The sequence below is a fragment of the Canis lupus genome, chromosome 24, assembly GCF_011100685.1.
Source record: "Canis lupus familiaris isolate Mischka breed German Shepherd chromosome 24, alternate assembly UU_Cfam_GSD_1.0, whole genome shotgun sequence".
Lineage (NCBI taxonomy): Eukaryota > Metazoa > Chordata > Mammalia > Carnivora > Canidae > Canis > Canis lupus.
Genome location: NC_049245.1, coordinates 68,966 through 85,918, shown reverse-complemented (window position 1 = coordinate 85,918; position 16,953 = coordinate 68,966). Strand labels below are relative to the sequence as shown.

Sequence of the window (16,953 nt, the reverse complement as noted above, 5' to 3'; positions counted from 1 at the left end):
TTCCCCCGCCCCTCCCTCTCCATCCCCCCACCTCCTCCCTCCCCCCCCAAGGCCTGGAGCAGCCTCCCCTCAAAGGCGCCTCCTACATGGTGGGAACACGCAGGGGCAAGTGTAGCTCCAGCTAGGGAGGTACCCTGGTAACGGGGAGTGACACGGGGCAGGCGCCCTGCACTCCCAGGGGAGGGCCAGCACGGGACACCTGCACGGGACACCTGCACGGCCCTCTGCCAGCTACTCCTGCTGCTGGAGGAGCAACCGTCCCAACACTCACTGTCTCAGCTTCAGGGAAGTTGAGTGTCCACAGATGAGCATTGAAACACCCTCATAGGGGACCATAAGGGATCCCAAACACCTGGGGTGCTCTGGCCACTTGGGCACAGGGCCTCCCTCCTGGTATCCTGATCCTTTCCTTCGCCTCCTCCTTCCCCGCCCCCCTCCATCCCCCCCCCCCCAATCTTCTCCTCTCCTTCTGCAAAGTTACAGGGAGCAATCCCACCAGCAGGACACAGATCATCACAGAAGTCATCATTCAGCCCTGAAGACTCCAGTGATCACTTTGATTTTTCTCTTAAAAATACATCACAAGCAGGAAATCATAAGTACTTTTGCCTAATCCTGTTCCAAGGCAGTCTTGGAAGGGTGGGGTCTATCGGGTCCAGAACACACGCTGGCCCACAGGAGCAGCGCAGGACCATGGGGGCACCTGCCCGGCTCTCGCCTTCTTCCTTTGTCCTTTTGCCTCAAGTGGTCTCCCCCTTAAATCCACACCAAGCAAAACTCATGACGTAGTTAAATGATAAACCATGACCCAGAAATAAGATCTTCGGAAGCTGTTGCCACTTGCGGCCGCCGAGATCAAGTGATGTCAGCCTCACACCACGTGTGCTGGAGGCAGGCCGGGGACAAGGAGAGCCACTGCCGACTCTATGCAGGGAGGTCCCGTGTCCCTAGAGGCAGAGGAGCCACCAAACACCCCAAGTCACCCGGATTGTGACCCTCTGGAGACCCGTCCAGGCCTGGGGGAGCCACTCCCCGGGGGCTCTTCCGCCAGGGGCTGGAGGTCAGCAGGGGGCACGGCCCCCCACCTCCTCACAGGTCTGCCCCCAGGAGGGGACGCCCCAGGCCCCGTCCCGGCCCTCAGTCTCCCCGCCCATCCTGCTCCTCCGACTCACACAGCAAGCAGTCCCTGAGGACAGAGGTGTTCTGGTCACCTGTGCTGGGGCGCAGGGCTGTAGTCACGGCGTGCGGGAAGCACGGGCAGGCCCTCCTGGGGGGCCGCTGGCAGGCACCCTAGGACCAGACCCAGGGCTGGTTCCTACCCGGCTGGCCAAGCGCCTGAGGGCTGTGCTCCCTCTGACCCCACAGCAGTGGCCTCCGAGATGCTAAGCCCAGGGCTACACCCAGCACAGGGGTGCAAAGCCGGGGTCTCCCCGGGCCTCCCGGGGTCTCTGCTGGAACCGGGGCTCAGTCAGTGGGGATCAGGGCCCCCCGTCCCCATGCTCCCAGGGGTCATCATCTGCTCATCGGGGACGGGAGGCCCTGCAGCCTGGGCCCCACCACAGGCCCGCCCACCTTCAAGGGCGGGAAGCAATCATTCTGCACTGTGCCGCTACCTGATGCACAAGTCCGCGTGGCCTCCTGGACCTCAACATGACGAGTCAGAATTTACTTTTCTATCCAGAAAGTACACGCGTGAAGGTAAAAAGTCTAAAGGCCTATGGTGAGCAAACGGCCAGAGATGATGGACTGCATTCCAATAATACATACTACTCAGTCTCTTAAAAAATAATTTATTTTTTCATTACAAAACCGACTAGAAGAGTTTTAGAAAATACTTAAGTTTACAAAGACCAAAATGAAACATTCACAAGTCATCAGGTTTAAGTGCTGCTGCATATTTTTCCAACCTTTTTCTTTTCTTTTAAAGATTTCATCTATTCATGAGAGACACAGAGAGAGAGGCAGAGACACAGGTGAGGGAGAAGCAGGCTCCCTGTGCGGAGCCCGACGTGGGACTCGATCCCTGGACCCCGGGGTCACGGCCTGGGCTGAGGGCAGGCGCTCCACCACGGAGCCCCTGGGCGTCCCCCAACCTTTTTCTGACACCCACACGTACGTGGCTATTCTCAGACCTGGAGTCCGGTCATACCACCTGTAGCTATGATCATAAACACTGCACCATGTCAGTATGTTGTTTCTGTAACGTTACTTTGAGAGCAGAAAACACTGTCGAGCCATAGGTTATTTAACAGATCCCCTATGAATTCATATTTAGGATATTTCAGGGATTTTGGTACAACAATACAGAACACCTTTAATTATCTGTGTAAATCCCTATAATAAAAAGTATTGGGTCAAAGGGCAGACAGCCCTTTCTAAGGCTTTTCCACACGTAAAAACCCAACCAGAGCCCAGCAGTGGCTGCAGGGTTAATGTCTCTCCCGTATCCCATCCTGACCCACATCCTAGCTCAGGGTTCACGTGGAGAAGCCAAAAAACCCAGCAGAGCTCAGGCTTCCTTTCAGATCTCCCATCGGGACCCCCATAAAAGGCCACGATTCCAAGCGCAGCTCTGCCCTTCTGCCATCCACCGAGAACTGGAAGGCCGCTCGGCACCTGGCCAGCCCCACACGACGGAAGCCGCAGAGCGAGTCTCCCGGGTGCAGGACGTGACTGAGGGGCTCAGCACTGGGACAGACGAGTCTCAAAATATGTTAACTGTTCAAGTTATGTTCACGTTTCTAACCTGAGCTAACGGAACTGCAGTGGTTACTGCTCAGCACAGCAGCTTGCTGGTTTCCCTAAGCACCCGTGGGAGAGAAAGCCGTCCTCAGTCAAGGCTCTGAGACCCAGGGAAGCACGAAGCAGGGCGTCCTGCCGAGCGGAAGACAAAGACCCCCGCGTCCTGACCCCCGGAGACAGCCTGGGTGGCCTTGCCCACACGGAGACTTGGGCCAGCCCCGAAACCATCAACACAACTCTACACGCAGAAAGAAATCACCTGTGGGTTTACAGCACTTTAGAACCTGCGTGCAAAGCTACTTGACCACAGCAGAGTTAAAATGAAGACGCTCTTCCCAGACTCGTGAAGTGACTGGTGGACATGGAGCCTGAAACGTGTAGGATTCGTTACTCTGGACACACAGCGAAGCCTGGAGAGAGGGCCACCGATCACGCGTCAGAGGCCTGGATTCGAGTGCCATCCCTGCCACCAGCTCAGCGTGCCTGGGTGCACTGCAAGATCCACTCTGACAAAGGATCTCAGGCGTCTGTGCCGCTCCAGCCTGGACAGGCCCTCCAGCAACACTGGATGCCCAAAGGTGGGATGCAAAAATACACACGCCGGACGCCGGAGGAGCTGAGGCGCGGTGGCCACAGGGGGCGGCCAGGAGCCACTGCACCACCACCTCGTGCTACAAACCAGTACTGTACACTCACTCTGTGCGAAACATCATTTGGATAATCAGCAGTGACCAACTTCCCAGGTCGGTAACTATCACAGCAAAAAAAAGGTTTATGAACTATCTTCAGGCTGCTTCACTGAACATCATGATTTCCAAGTCTTACTGCAGCAAGGAGAGAAGAGAGAAGAGACACTTGAAAACTGGAACGATATGAGCTTTAAAGAGTTGCTTGAGGGCAGGCAGCCCTGGTGGCTCAGCGGTTTGGCGCCACCTGCAGCCCGTGGTGTGATCCTGGAGACCCGGGATCGAGCCCCACGTCAGGTTCCCTGCATGGTCCCTCTGCCTGGGTCTCTGCCTCTCTCTCTCTCTCTGAATAAATAAATAAATAATCTTTAAAAAAAAAAAAAAAAAGAGTTGCTTTAACAAATGCTACGTCCCACGCGAACGCTCACTGACAAGCATCAGAAACAGCACTCGCGACCCTGGGTCTTACCACGCGCTCCAACGCGCTCAAGTGCCTGGAAGACAACTGCTCAAGGTTGCAGATTCCTCTTCCGCTTACCCTAACCCCGCACCTCACTTCTCGGCCTTGACATGCCAGTTAAGACGAGTCACAGCGGCCTCCCCACAGCGGGATCGGATGGGGCAGCGTCGGGGGGGGCGGGAAGCAGGGCCAGGGGGCTCTGCGTGCTGCAGCTGGACACCCGTGTGACTGAGGCGGCCACAGGGCTGCCCCGGCCGGTTATCAGGCTCCGAGGACAGAGCCAGGGGAGGGTGGGGTGTAGAAGCCTAAACCTACCTGAAGTCTGGATAAACACAGTCTCTTTTCCTCATTTTCCACATCTTGACAACAAAACAGACACGAGAACAAGGGAGAATAAAATGTAGTATGTTTATCCAACTGTCTTTCATTAACCCAACTTTTAGCCAGAAAATTTCTGAAGAAGTAAAATGCACAGACTTTCATGGCTCTACACATGGCCCACGGCCAGCACGGCGCAGCCCCGAGCTCCCGGGCAGGGACCGGTCTATGATAGGGCTGGGATGAAGTACTGCAGGGAAACGTCCTCGTGGAGCAAATCAAAGTGGATAATCTTGTTACTGACGAGGTCTGAGGAGAGAAGAAACCCTGTCACTGCCAAGAGCCCCAGCGCTGCGGCCCACCTCCCTGGGGACAGGCTGCAGTGGAGGACAGGGCACAGGAGGGGTGCATGTCGCACCGAAGCCCAGGTCAGGTGGCGCACACAGGGCGAGGGGCACATTCCTTGGGAGCCCCGCTCGCTTCAATGGCCATGAGAGGCCCTAGCGAGAGGCAGTGGTGACGGCAGGGCCACAGCCAGCACGGGCAGGAGCGCGGGGGCGGGTGAGGGGACCCCATGGAGCCCATGAGGGTAGGCCAGGCCAAGTGCCAGGCTGCAGAGGGACCAGTCACAGGGGCCGTGGGTGGGGCAGGCGGAGACCCAGGGTGTGGGGCAGAGGAGTGGGACGCTGCAGGACGCCACCCCGGGCCAGAAACCACAGACAGAAAAGCTGGTTTGAAATATCAAGCAAAGGGTAGGAGAAATCCAAGTCGTACTGTGTCACAATCCCTGGCTCATCACTGACCTCTGGGGATCCCAGTCACCTTTCTGAGGGCTCAAGCCACTCAGCTGGCCGCCTGGTGTAGAACCCACAAGGCCCGCTGTCCTGAGCGGGCCACGAGGGGGGGGACTCAAGGGCAATGCCCCCCTCCCCCCGGGCTTCCACTCTACACAGGGCAGGGCCGGTTTGCACTGGCGCCACCCAGCAGCCTGTGCAGAGCCTGTCAGCAGACGGGAGGGGTGGCTGAAGCCTGGGCCGACCCCACACCAAGACGCAGCTCCCACCCTCAGCCCTAGAACCCACAACAGGCCAGGCCAAGGGTTCTCGGGATGCAGCGCACGCAGACCCTGGTACCCACCCCAGGATCCGGCCATTCCAGCATCTGCGACCATAACCCTGGCCCTCGGTCGCCGTGCCCCATCGCCCCATCTAGTGGACGTGCTCACTGCCCTCCCGTGATCTGCTTCACTGCGTGTCTCCTTCTATGGGGCTGCTCCTCCTTGGCAGGCACAGCCACCTACAATTTTCTGTTCCCGTCAGGTGCGCTCCTGGGCCGTCCTGAGCGCCGCTCCCAGTTGGCCGGGCGCTCAGCCTGCTGGCTCCTCTGTGGAAGGTGTGGCTCCCTTTCAGATGCCCTGATCGGAGCGGCGAGGAGACAGAAAGAGCCATGGAAAGCTCAGGGCGAGCAAGCCCTTCCTCCTGTGTAGCCAATAACTCCTGAGAGCCAGGAGGGAGGTGCAAGCTGAGGAAGACGGGGCCGACCGCGATCCAGGGCCCACAGGCAAAGATCGGGACAGGAGGCAAACGGCCAGGTAGGGGACAACTGTAGGCAGCGCTCAGGGTTCGACCCACGAAGGCAACAGAGGCAGAGCAGGGGAGCTGGGGCCAAGCCCACTTGACGTCAGGGGCTCCTCTCAGCAGGTCAGACTGGACGATCAGCACCCGTTGTCTGGAAGCCTCCCCGGATACAGACCCACACAGCCCCGTGCCTAGCCAGCGATGCTGCAGGCCACCAGGCGCTGCTAAATCCAGGAAACCCCAAACACCCACCTGCCCGAGAACACCGGGTCCCTGTGGCTGAGCTGTGTCTGCACTGAGGAGACCACGTACCGTCACGGGCCTGCCTCTGATTATGGGATCTGAAACGTGGACAACGATACACACACACACTCACTGCACACAGCCCTCGTAGGGTTCACTTGCTGTCCAGCGAGGAACTGCAGGAGCTTCCGGATGTCTATGTGCACTTCAGCCATCTGCTCGGGGGGTCTCTCCTGAGACGCGTCTTCAGAGGCTACAATGACACGGACAGTGTGAGAGGTGACCGGGAAGTGTGGGGACTTAAACGGACGATTCCCGTTGCCACTGGCTGGCACAGCCTGGAAATACAAAGTGTGAACACAGTCGTGGCTCAGCAAGCAGCTACCGAGGCCTTCCCTCTAAAACACTGTGCAAAAAAAAAAAAAAAAAATAAAACACTGTGCAAACTCCCAGGGACTCTACCTGAAATATGACCCACTCTCCCCATTTTGGTCCAAGGAAATGGTTCCTGCTAGCCCCCTGCCACATGCTGAGGAGCGGGACCACACAGCTCACATGTGACTGCTCCTCCTTGGGAACGAGGGGGAAGAAACGGTCCTTCCCCCTCTGGCCAAGCATCACACACCCTTGTTGTAACACATTAAAATAAAGAAAACGAGTAACACGGAAGGCACTCATTTCACATGGCTGTCAGCAAAGCCTCGCCAGGTGGACCTCCCATGGCTGGATCAGCACATGCTTCGCTATAGAGTGGACCCCCCTAGGATGCACCTCTCTTAACGCAACGTGCACTGACACACCCTAACTGTAGCACCGGGGGTCCTATCACACGGTTGAGAACGTTGGAGGGGGCCCCAGGGGCTCAGTGGTTGAGCACCTGCCTTCGGCTCAGGTCATGACCTCAGGGTCCTGGGATCGAGCCCTGTATCTGGCTCCCTGCTCAGCGGGGAGCGTGCTTCTCCCTCTGCCTCTCCCCGACTCAGCTCTTGCTCAAACAAATAAAATAAAATACTTTTAAAACTTTAGAGAAAGAACAGAACACACCCGGGATCGATCCGTTTTCCACATCATCAATGGACGTCCCAGGGCCCCGTGTGGCGTCCGCTCCAGCACCCGCTCTGTGTGTCCCAGGAGCTCTGCAGGCACCACTGGGCCCCCTCACCCCCGGCGCCCCTGTCACCCTGTCACTTGCCGCAACTGAACTGGTCCCGTGATGTCCCAACACCACAGAGGGGACGAAACATCAGGTCAGGCGAAGAAAGCTGTTATGTGCTAACCTAGTCCATAAATACTAGGGACTGCAGCGGCAGGAGGTGAACCCTGTCTACCCGGTGTCACTATTCCAGGGCAGAAATGGGCAGATACGGGCCCCTGGGGCCCCAGGGACCACAGGTGCAGGCGCTGCTCCTCAGGCCAAGGCGGCTGAGCTTCCCCAAGCCTGAGACCCCGTCAGCCGCATTTCTCCCGTTCTGCAGGCAGAGATCTGAGCAAGCTGTGCCCCCCAAAACCACGTGTTCCACACACAACACGACCCCTGGGAACACGTACCGGGCGGAGGGTTCCCAAGGTCTTTGAAGTGAGTTGTGACACACACTAGTTCTGTTTCTATTTTCAAGTTCAACTCTCCGCTGAGGTTTGCTTCCATGATCTGCAAATGGAGTATTTTACAGTCTTAAAAAAGAAGGAAACAAAAGGGGGAGAAAGAAGATCAGCTCCTGCTAAACCAGGCAACACGCGGCCGCCAGCTGCAGCCCCCTCGGGGAGGGAGGCCCACCCGACACCCCGCAGCCCCCGCGGCCCCCGCAGGAGGGCCCATCAGAGCAGAGACCGGGGAGAGGCGGCAGCAGCCTGGCCCCAGGATCTTGGCAGGTGCCCGCGCGGACAGGAAGCCATGGGGGCGAAGCACAAGGGGAGTGGAACGGGAGGGGGGTTTCCAGGAGGGGAGGACAAAGAGCGAGAAGGGATAGCGGAGGGGCCGCCGTGGAGGCGGCGTGCTGTGACGTGCCGTGGTCACAGCAGGACAGAGCCCTAAGCCCTGAACCTCAAAACCATCTGGGGTCCCACTCTCATGCCGAAAATGAGAACCCGTGCTCTAGAGGATTCCTCAAAGGACTGTGGTCAAGCCCCAAAGTGAGATCTTCAGAGAAGACAGCCAGCACGGTGGCAAGAGCGCTCGGAGACGCAGGGTCCAAGCAGCCGCGTCCAGCTCCGCGAGGGCAAACCGCCGGGAACAGAAGGGAGACAGCAGAGCCCGAGTTGGGGCCGGGTCGCCGGCAGAGACAGCGGAGGAGGACACGGGATGGCATGGTGCCCAGCAGCAACACGGAGCCCTGGGCAGCACATGAGGGCCCAGTGGTCCCCGGGAGCCCTGGAAATGGGGAGGGGATGCACCTGCATCCGCCTGCGGGGAACGCTGCCCGCACAGAGGAAGGCCGGCCAGAGCGGCTCACGGCAGGCTCCAGAGAAGGCCCCTCGCCACGCCTGTCCCCACCGGGAAAGCCACTCCTCGCAGTGACTCAATCAGAGCGGAAGCCCGCCCGCCCTGGAGAGCACGCGGTACAGGCCAGGGTGGCGGGAACGCCGAGCAACACGACTCCCAGGTCGTCTGTCCCAAGCGACCCTCTGGGAGGCGGCTCGACGGGACCGCAGGCGGTCTGCTGTCCCCGTACAGCGCAAGCAACACCCGCGCCACTTACAGGGGAATGTGGGAGCAGAGTCCCATGGGAGCGTTTCCGTGCTGACAACGGGGACATCCTCAACTGCTACAAACAGGAGGGGCATGTGGAAATCAGGAGAAGCTTGTCCACAGCTGTATTCTCTAAGCTGTCAAACCCATGTTCTAACTACAAATGCAACGTAACTACAAAACTTTGAGAATCTCCTGGGAACATAACCCGTTTTTAAAAACCAAGCTCAGGAGTGCCCGGGGGGCTCAGTGGGTGAAGCCTCTGCCATCGGCTCAGGCCATGATCTCGGGGTCCTGGGATCGAGCCCCGTGTCGGGCTCCCTGCGCGGAGGGGGGCTGCTTCTCCCTCCGCCTGCCCGTCCCCCTGCTTGTGCGTGTGTGTGCATGTACTCTCCCTGTCAAATAAATAAGTTCTTTATCACAATTAAAAAAAAAAAAGGGAAAAAACCAGACTCAAGGTTGGGAGGTGAGATTTCCAAATTTCGAAAGGTCTGGAGATGTGGCATTTCCGTCTGCACTGCCAGCAGAGTGGCTTGGTGACCTGCACTGAGGGACAGGCCCCGGCCAATCCCCAGAACCCGCCTCCCAGTCTCCCAGCCTACGCCACTTCCAAGGTCACAGACAGCTCTCCTTTCCAGCTGCAGCCTCCACCACCAACCAGCACGCTTGGGTAACGGGACTAAACCCACCAGTGAGGTTCACAGAAAGATGCGTGTGCCGCCGTATAGCCCACGGCCTCGCGGACCAGCCCATGGCATGCGGTCTCTCTCCCAGGTGTCGGCACCTGCCCCCCTCTAAAGCCGGAGGTCTTCGGGAATCCACAGAGCTGTCTGCAAGTCGGCAGTTTTGGTTACCCACCAAACCCAGAGGCTGGTGGGAAACCTGAGACCTGCGGGGAGTCGGGGGGGGACTCGGCCCGCAAGGCTCTGGGCTCGGGCAGCCGCATCTGTACGCAGCAAGCGCAGTCTGATATTCCTCATTCCTGTCCCTTAATACCTGTGAACTCAAGTATTTCTCATTCTAGAAACAAAATTAAAAACCTCTCTGAACTTGACTGAGCACTTATCTGGAGTTTGTTAAGATTTTTATTTCTAGGTCATCTCTACCCCCGACGTGGGGCTTGAACTCACAAGCCTGAGACCGTGAGCAGGAGAGGCGCAGAAGCCAGGCAAGGACCCACAGGCTCCGAGCGTCCCAGGCGCCTCTGATGACTTGAAATTGAATAGGAAGCAGTCCTCCAAAGATCAGACTGTTGCATAATCTTGGAAACATGCCCTCGAACGTTAAGTGCTTGCTGTCAACTCTCCATGTGAACCCAGACACATGCTGTCGCATTTCTGAGCCCATCCTCCTGGAATCCAGCACAGAACCTGAGCAAAATAACATAAAACAACCTGCAGGTTCTCACTGCCTTTGAAGTGGTTTCATATCAAGATTTCATTCAGGAAAGCAGCCTGCCAGGCTCTCCTAAGCTTTCTTCTGATCCTAAAACCGAAGTGATCGCACACGAGCCCACCCACTGGGGCACCAGCAGGGTCTGGAGTGTAATGGCCACCAAAACTCAGGGACAGAGGGACAAAGGCCTAGTCCTCTGAGCGCGGGCCACCGAAGGCTGGCTGTGACCATCCTCGGGAACATCAACCGCTCCAACGTTACTCTATTTCTCACGGGGCTGGGAAAGCCCTTACTTCTCTGTGATTTCGCCAGTGACCGTCCCCTACCACTTCTAAGCGTGACCCAGTGCGCTGGGCAGCCAGCAGGAAGCGTCTCTCCGCACACACAGAGCAGCAAAGCTCCCATGAAGATGTGCCATCCTGCTCACCTCGGGGGATACCTGGCACAAGGCCAATGGGCTGCACGGTGTGGCCAGGAGGGGCCTCAGGCCCACGTGGCCCGAGGACCACCCCTTGCCACAGCGTCACGATACCATCACCCCTGCTTTAACCACAAAGCTGACGAGTGCAGCTTCTGAGCTGAGGGCAGGCGGAGCAGGACGGGGCTCTCACCTCGGCCACTGCAGGCGGTGCCAGGCCAGGCAGCAGGCACACCAGGCTGCGCATCGGGACTTGGTCCCAGACCCCAACCCACACCTCCTGAACCAGAACGTCAGCTGGCTCTCCCTGCAGGCCTCCCCGCTCCTGCCTGGGACCCCAAGTACAGCCGCACGGGCCCCACCCCGTACCCAGGACGTAGGGAAAGACCGGGGGGCTCAGCCCGGGTGTCAGCACCTCCTGGAGGGGGATCTGCGCAGGCTGAGCCCCCTCCTTTCCCTCTCTCCCCCTTCGGACGCAGACTTCTGGTCAGGCTCACTGAGCTGTGTGCCTGGCCACTCCAGAATACTTCCCAGCAAGAGTTCCAGACTGTAGCAGCCACGGCATGAAATCTGTTTTTAAACATTCCAGAGAGGGCAGCCCCGGTGGCGCAGCGGTTTAGTGCCGCCTGCAGCCCGGGGCGTGGTCCTGGAGACCCGGGATCGAGTCCCACGTCAGGCTCTCTGTGTGGTGCCTGCTTCTCCCTCTGCCTGTGTCTCTGCCTCTCTCTCTCTGTCTCTATGAATAAATAAAATAAAATCTTTAAAAAATTTTAGAAAATAAATAAATAGGGATCCCTGGGTGGCGCAGCGGTTTGGCGCCTGCCTTTGGCCCAGGGCGCGATCCTGGAGACCCTGGATCGAATCCCACGTCAGGCTCCCGGTGCATGGAGCCTGCTTCTCCCTCTGCCTGTGTCTCTGCCTCTCTCTCTCTCTGTGACTATCATAAATAAATAAAAAAAAAAAAGAAAAGAAATAAACAAACATTCCAGAGAGAGAAAAACATCTCTGATGGCTCTGGGCCCCTGTGCTGAGTCATTTCCACTGAACCAAAAGAACACTCAGAGCCCTGGATTAACTGCCCTGCCTGTCCCCCCATGTGCCTCACGAAGCCCCTCAGAGCCTCTTGGGGGTGCCCAGAGTTGCCCCAGAGGAAGCTCCCAGCCTGACAGCTGGATTCACGTGAAAGCAGCCACAAGAAAACGCAGACATTTGGGGGTAGCCTCGTCCCGGGCTAAGTGGACAGGACCCTCCATTCACGGCCAGCACCAGTGACTCCTTAAACAAACACGTATTAGCAGATCAAACATGGAACGTCGTGTCCAACATAGGAAAGAAGGCCCAAAACCGCTAAACACATCCTCACGAGGCCACAGATGCAAATACACGGGACGAGGGCCACGGTGGATGCTCTCCCCGAGGGGAGGCAGCAGAGAAGCCCCAGAACAGGATTCTGCTGGCAGCTGTGAAAGTGCTGGCTCTGCACCCAGGCCAGGTCTCCGGGGCGCCCGGACACCACAGGGCGGGGCATGAAGGCATCCATACCTCCAGAAGGCGCGGCCTTCTCCCAGGGCACGCGGCCCAAGCCAAATGCTTGTAAGATACGTGAAATGCCCTTTTCTGAAGAAGTCACCACTTACAAGGTGATTGCTGATGTTCTTCATTTTTTCCACGATGCTCTTCATCGTCTTCAAGGCTGGTAAGTAAATACTAACCTACAAAACCAACGAGGAACATCGAAGGTGTTAGAAACATGAGCACGGTCAGGTAGTGACAGGGGCTCACTACCCGTCTGCGATGCGTGTGTGCTTAGCAGCTCTCAAGGCCCGTTCTCTAGTTGTCTGAATAAAGTTCCTTTAAAAACACAAAAAGAAGGACGCCTGGGTGGCTCAGTGGTTGAGCATCTACCGTTGGCACAAGGCGGGACCCCAGGGTCCCGGGATCGAGTCCCGCGTCGGGCTCCCTGCACGGAGGCTGCTTCTCCCTCTGCCTGGGTCTCTGCCTCTCTCTCTGTGTCTCTCAGGAATAAGTAAAATCTTTAAAACACAAAAATATGAAAAGAAAAACAACTTTACCACCCTGCTACCTCCTCCTGCCTCTGGTCACCTGGGCGATGGCGTCCCTGTGGGCATCCGCCTGGGGCCAGGCCGGCAGCCCTTTAGCCAAGATGCCCCTGCACGGCCGGCGGGATGATGCAGCACCATCCTCTGCCCTGCGGGGCCACAGCCACACGCTGGCCCCACCCCACACGGATAAACCCTGCGAGGGAGCCTGGCTCCAGCCCTCAGCCCGGGCTCCGAACAGCGCCTGAGACGGTGCGGTCCCTGTAGGGACCTGCCAGCAGGAGTAAACGGTCTCCCCAGTCTGTGTCAACACTTCTCTTTCCAGAAATTGTGAGCAAGAGGCGGAGGACTCTGTGGCACCGCCCTGACTCTCGGGGGCTCTGGGAGGCCCCCCGGCAGGACCCGCTCTTATACACGTCCTGGACAGCGCTCCCCACAGATCTGTCCCCTCTGTGCCCCGCTAACTCCAGTGCTACGACCCAAGCACTTCTCTCTCCGTGTGTCGCGTGTGGTGTTTCCGCCAAGTGCAGCGCTATCTTTAGGTATTTTACATAATCCACAAAAGGCAATTACTGCAATTCTTTTCCTGAAGTATCCTTTAAAAATGACTAGCATTTCCTTTCAGGTACTGTATGATTTTTAAATAAAATAAACTACAAGACCGTATCTGAAATCAGGGAACTGGAATCACAGCACTGAACACGTCACGAGCGAAAGACAACTGGCATCACTCACATCGGAGTCTGGGATGGTAGGTTCTTGCAAATCCTTCCACAGCTTTCTAGGAATAACCTTGACGGGGATGTCATGGGTCACCACGCGACTGCTGCTCGACACAGATAACTGTCAAGAGAAAAATTAAAACATATTCTCGTAGCGTGAATTAAAAAGACAGAATAACTGAAGGATAAATGGAAATGGGTACCCAAATCTAAGTGGAACGGCCTCAATTTGTTCATCAAGGCACATTCACCAGATATTTAGTGCAGGCCTGTTTGGCTCTTAATCCTGTAACAGGTTAGATGTGTGGGAAGTAACACAGGGTCCCCAAGTTCCAGGGGCACAGGTGGGTCAATGAGCAAGAAAACCAACACCCACAGGGGCATCCGGGGCTCAGTCGGTGAAGCATCTGCCTCTAGCTCAGGCCATGATCTTGGGGTCCTGGGATCGAGCCCCGAGTGGGGCTCCCTGCTCGGCGGGGGTCTGCCTCTCCCTCCGCCTCTCCTCCTCCCCCACTGCTCAGGTGCACACATGCAAACATGTGTTTTCTCAAATAACTAAATAAGTAATCTTTAAAAAAGGGAGGTGGCTGCATTGAGGGAAGGTGAGGAGGAAGGGCACTGGGCTGCAGGTCTCAGGGAGCCAGAAAGGGAGACATTCCAAATGGAAGCCTGAGGGCCCCCAAAGTCTGGGAGCTGGGAAAGAAGAGGATGCTCCAGGGGACCATGTGGACAGCGGGAGTCGGTGATTTGGCTCCAAGACAGCGGGGGCCAGGCGCGCAGGGTTCTGGACATCATGGTAAGACATGTCAACCCCATCCTGTGGGTCAAGAGAGCCTACAAGGTGTGTGTCCCGAGGACAGCCAGGCAACAGAGGCTTCTGGAAGCAGCACTGACAGGTGTGCATGCTGGGAGAACAGGAGATCACCCGAAGGTGTCAGAGGGGACGTGGGGAAGTCCTCCCAAGGTGCAAACAGACAGAGAGCATGATTTGTGCACGAGGTGACCACACCTGTAATGGGAACACGCAGTCGGAAGCGGGGTGGGGAGGGCCCTGGCACGGGGAAAGACAGGGTCCCAGCCCGCGGCAGGAGCGCAGCACCATTTACACACGAGGGGGCCTGACTCCCGTGGAAAGCAAGTGTCTGCGCGCACATCCCTCCTGCTGGTAAGCCAACTAGCTTCCCGTGTGCTGCTGCAAAGTCCGGATTCACAGCCACTGGTAACCCGGCCGGGGCCGGCTCCGCGCTGCCCCCCACTCACCAGCTCTATCGAGACCGTGAGGCAGGGAAAGTGCTTATTAGTCAGCTTGATCTTCAAGGCTCTGGCGTTCTGGGCCGTTTTCAAAGCTCGAGATAAATTTTCCGCGGTTAGGTCTAAATAGATGGCGTTGTTCTCCGCAGAGATGCCCTCCATCTGGAACTCGCTGAAGAAGTTCTCCTGAGGGAAGGCGAGGAGGGGACCCTGTGGCCTTTCCCAGGGCTCCCGCGGAGGTGCCCGGGCCGCCCGCGCCTCCTCTCACCTGCTCCAGCTCACACCACATGCTCACCCCTGCGCTGGCCACTCTGTCCGACAGCACGAAGTTCAGCTTCTCCGGGCTGATGCGCAGCGTGCAGGTCTTGGCCAGCTTGGCGATCATGGCACTGACCCCTGCGGGGAGCGAGGGCGCAGGGCAGCTGCTTCAGGAGGCTGGCGCGAAGGGGCCCGGTGCAGCGCCCGGGGAGGGGGGGGAGGGGGACGGGACGGGACGGAGCGGGGAGGGGGAGGGGGAGGGGACGGGGCGGGGACGGGGCGGGGAGGGGGAGGGGCGGGGAGGGGGAGGGACGGGGAGGGGGAGGGGACGGGGAGGGGGAGGGGACGGGGACGGGACGGCGGCGCGGGGCTCCCTCTCACGCTGGGCCACAGGGCTGCAGGCCGAGCCGGGGCGAGCCCAGGGCCCCCCCCCACGCTCGCCTGGCCCAAGGCAACTTCCCCGACCGTCCTGGGCGCCGGCTCAGCCCGCGGGCCCCACCGGCCTCCAGCCCCCCTTCCCCCCCTTCCCCCCCTTCCCGGGGGCCCATCACCCCCCGCCCCGCGCCGACGCTCTGCCCCACGCCCTTCTCCCCGTCGCCGCGCGCCCCGGCATCCGCCGGCCCCCGCCCCCGCGCCGCCCCCGCGCCCTCCCCGCCGCCGCTCACGGGTGAAGTGGTTCAGACAGGCCGCGTCCACGATCTTGGCCCGAAACTTCATGGCGGGACCCGCGCCGCCCGGGCCGGCGGGCGCTCCCCACGTGCCTGCAGCCGACCGCCGGACACCGCGCCGCGCGGGGAGGGCGTCAGCGCACGGCGGGGCGGGCGACCGGGGTCACATCCGGGGGAGGCGGGGATGGGGGGGGGCTCACGTCCGGGGGGCGGGGCTCCGGGGCACATCCGGGGCGGGGCTCCGGGGCACATCCGGGGGCGGGGCGGGGCGGGGCGGGGCGGGGCGGGGGCTGCAGCGACGGCCGGCACCGGCAGAGGACGCTCGTGTGCTGATGCGCTCCGATATCCTACAACTTTTTAAAAATGTCTTATTCATTTATTCACGAGGGACACACGCAGGACAGAGGCGGAGACCCAGGCGGAGGCAGAAGCAGGCCGCACGCAGGGAGCCCGCCGGGGACCCGACCCGACCCGGACCCGGACCGGACCGGACCGGACCGCCGCAGCAGCCCCCAGCCCGAGCGCCGGCCGCCCCCCGTGTCGGGCGCTGATGGGCGCGCTCGCCCCGCCTGCACTCAGGGTGTCCGTCGAAACACGCGCACTTAGTCCCCCGGTGTTTCCGGCGCCCTTCTCTGGGCCTTTCTAGTCCTTGTTGGTTTCGCCCTCTTTCCCCCTTAGAATCCGTTGCCGGACGGGCTCAGCGGTCCTGAACTCCTTTATTCGTTGCCTGTCTGGGGAACTCCCGATCTCTCCTTCCGTCCTGGACGACAGCCTCGCCGAAGAAAGGATTCTTGGCTGCGCACTATTCCCATTCAGCAAATTGAACATGTCCTTCCCCTCCTTTCTGGGCTGCCGAGTCTGTGGGCAGATCCGCCGAAACTCGACTCACCTCCTCGTCGGTCGGGGACTCCCGCCCCCGCAGCCCCGCCTCGGCCGTCAGGACCCTCTCCTTGTCTGTGTGTCTCGTGAGTCCAGCTGCCACGTGCCCCGGCGGCGTCGGCTGCTCGCGAACTTAGTGGGAGTTCTCTGTGCTCTCGGTTTCAGTGTCTGTGTCCTTCCTCGGGTTAGAGAAGTTTACATAATTTGTCCAAGTAAAACTTCTGCCCCTTTTTCTCTCTCTTCATCTTCTGAGTCTCCTGTGATATGAATGTTATTGTTTTAATAAGTGGCTGAGTTCCCTCCGTCTGCCTCTGTCGTCCATGACCTTTCCTGTTTCGAAGGCTTCCACTTGGGACTGTATCAGAGTTATAGCATTTTTAACGTTGGCCTGACTAGATTTTAGTTCTTTTATTTCTACAGGAAGGGATTCTCTAGTTTTCTTCTGTGCTCTTTTTCAGCCCAGCTGCTATCTTTATAATCATTGTTTTAAACTGTAGTTAGACATCATCTATGTGTATTGATGAACTTCCTGGCCGTGAGTACTACCTCATGTTATTTTATGGAGGTGAATTTCTCCATCTCCTTATTTT

The 16,953-nt window shown here is 58.7% G+C and overlaps 1 protein-coding gene across 7 annotated transcripts; it reads right to left on the bottom strand.

The window, feature by feature from the left end:
* Positions 1–1,774: 1,774 nt before the first annotated feature.
* On the bottom strand, positions 1,775–15,631 carry LOC119877459 (checkpoint protein HUS1). Of its 7 annotated transcripts, XR_005377436.1 has the most exons (10): positions 15,482–15,631; positions 14,827–14,954; positions 14,568–14,744; positions 13,321–13,428; positions 12,163–12,237; positions 7,575–7,674; positions 6,160–6,279; positions 5,435–5,620; positions 4,204–4,515; positions 1,777–3,566 (listed from the first exon to the last, which is right to left on the bottom strand). XR_005377436.1 is itself a non-coding variant. In XM_038571390.1 (9 exons), the coding sequence occupies exons 1-8, from the start codon at positions 15,531–15,533 to the stop codon at positions 5,451–5,453; spliced, it is 930 nt and encodes a 309-aa protein (XP_038427318.1). In that variant the 5' UTR covers positions 15,534–15,631; the 3' UTR covers positions 1,777–4,515; positions 5,435–5,450. The 7 variants fall into 7 exon arrangements, 6 of the variants coding, with proteins under 6 accessions (XP_038427321.1, XP_038427318.1, XP_038427319.1 ...); XM_038571390.1 differs by having other exon boundaries at positions 1,777–4,515; XM_038571389.1 differs by lacking the exons at positions 1,777–3,566; positions 4,204–4,515 and adding an exon at positions 4,970–5,061 and having other exon boundaries at positions 5,507–5,620.
* Between the last annotated feature and the right edge of the window lie 1,322 nt (positions 15,632–16,953).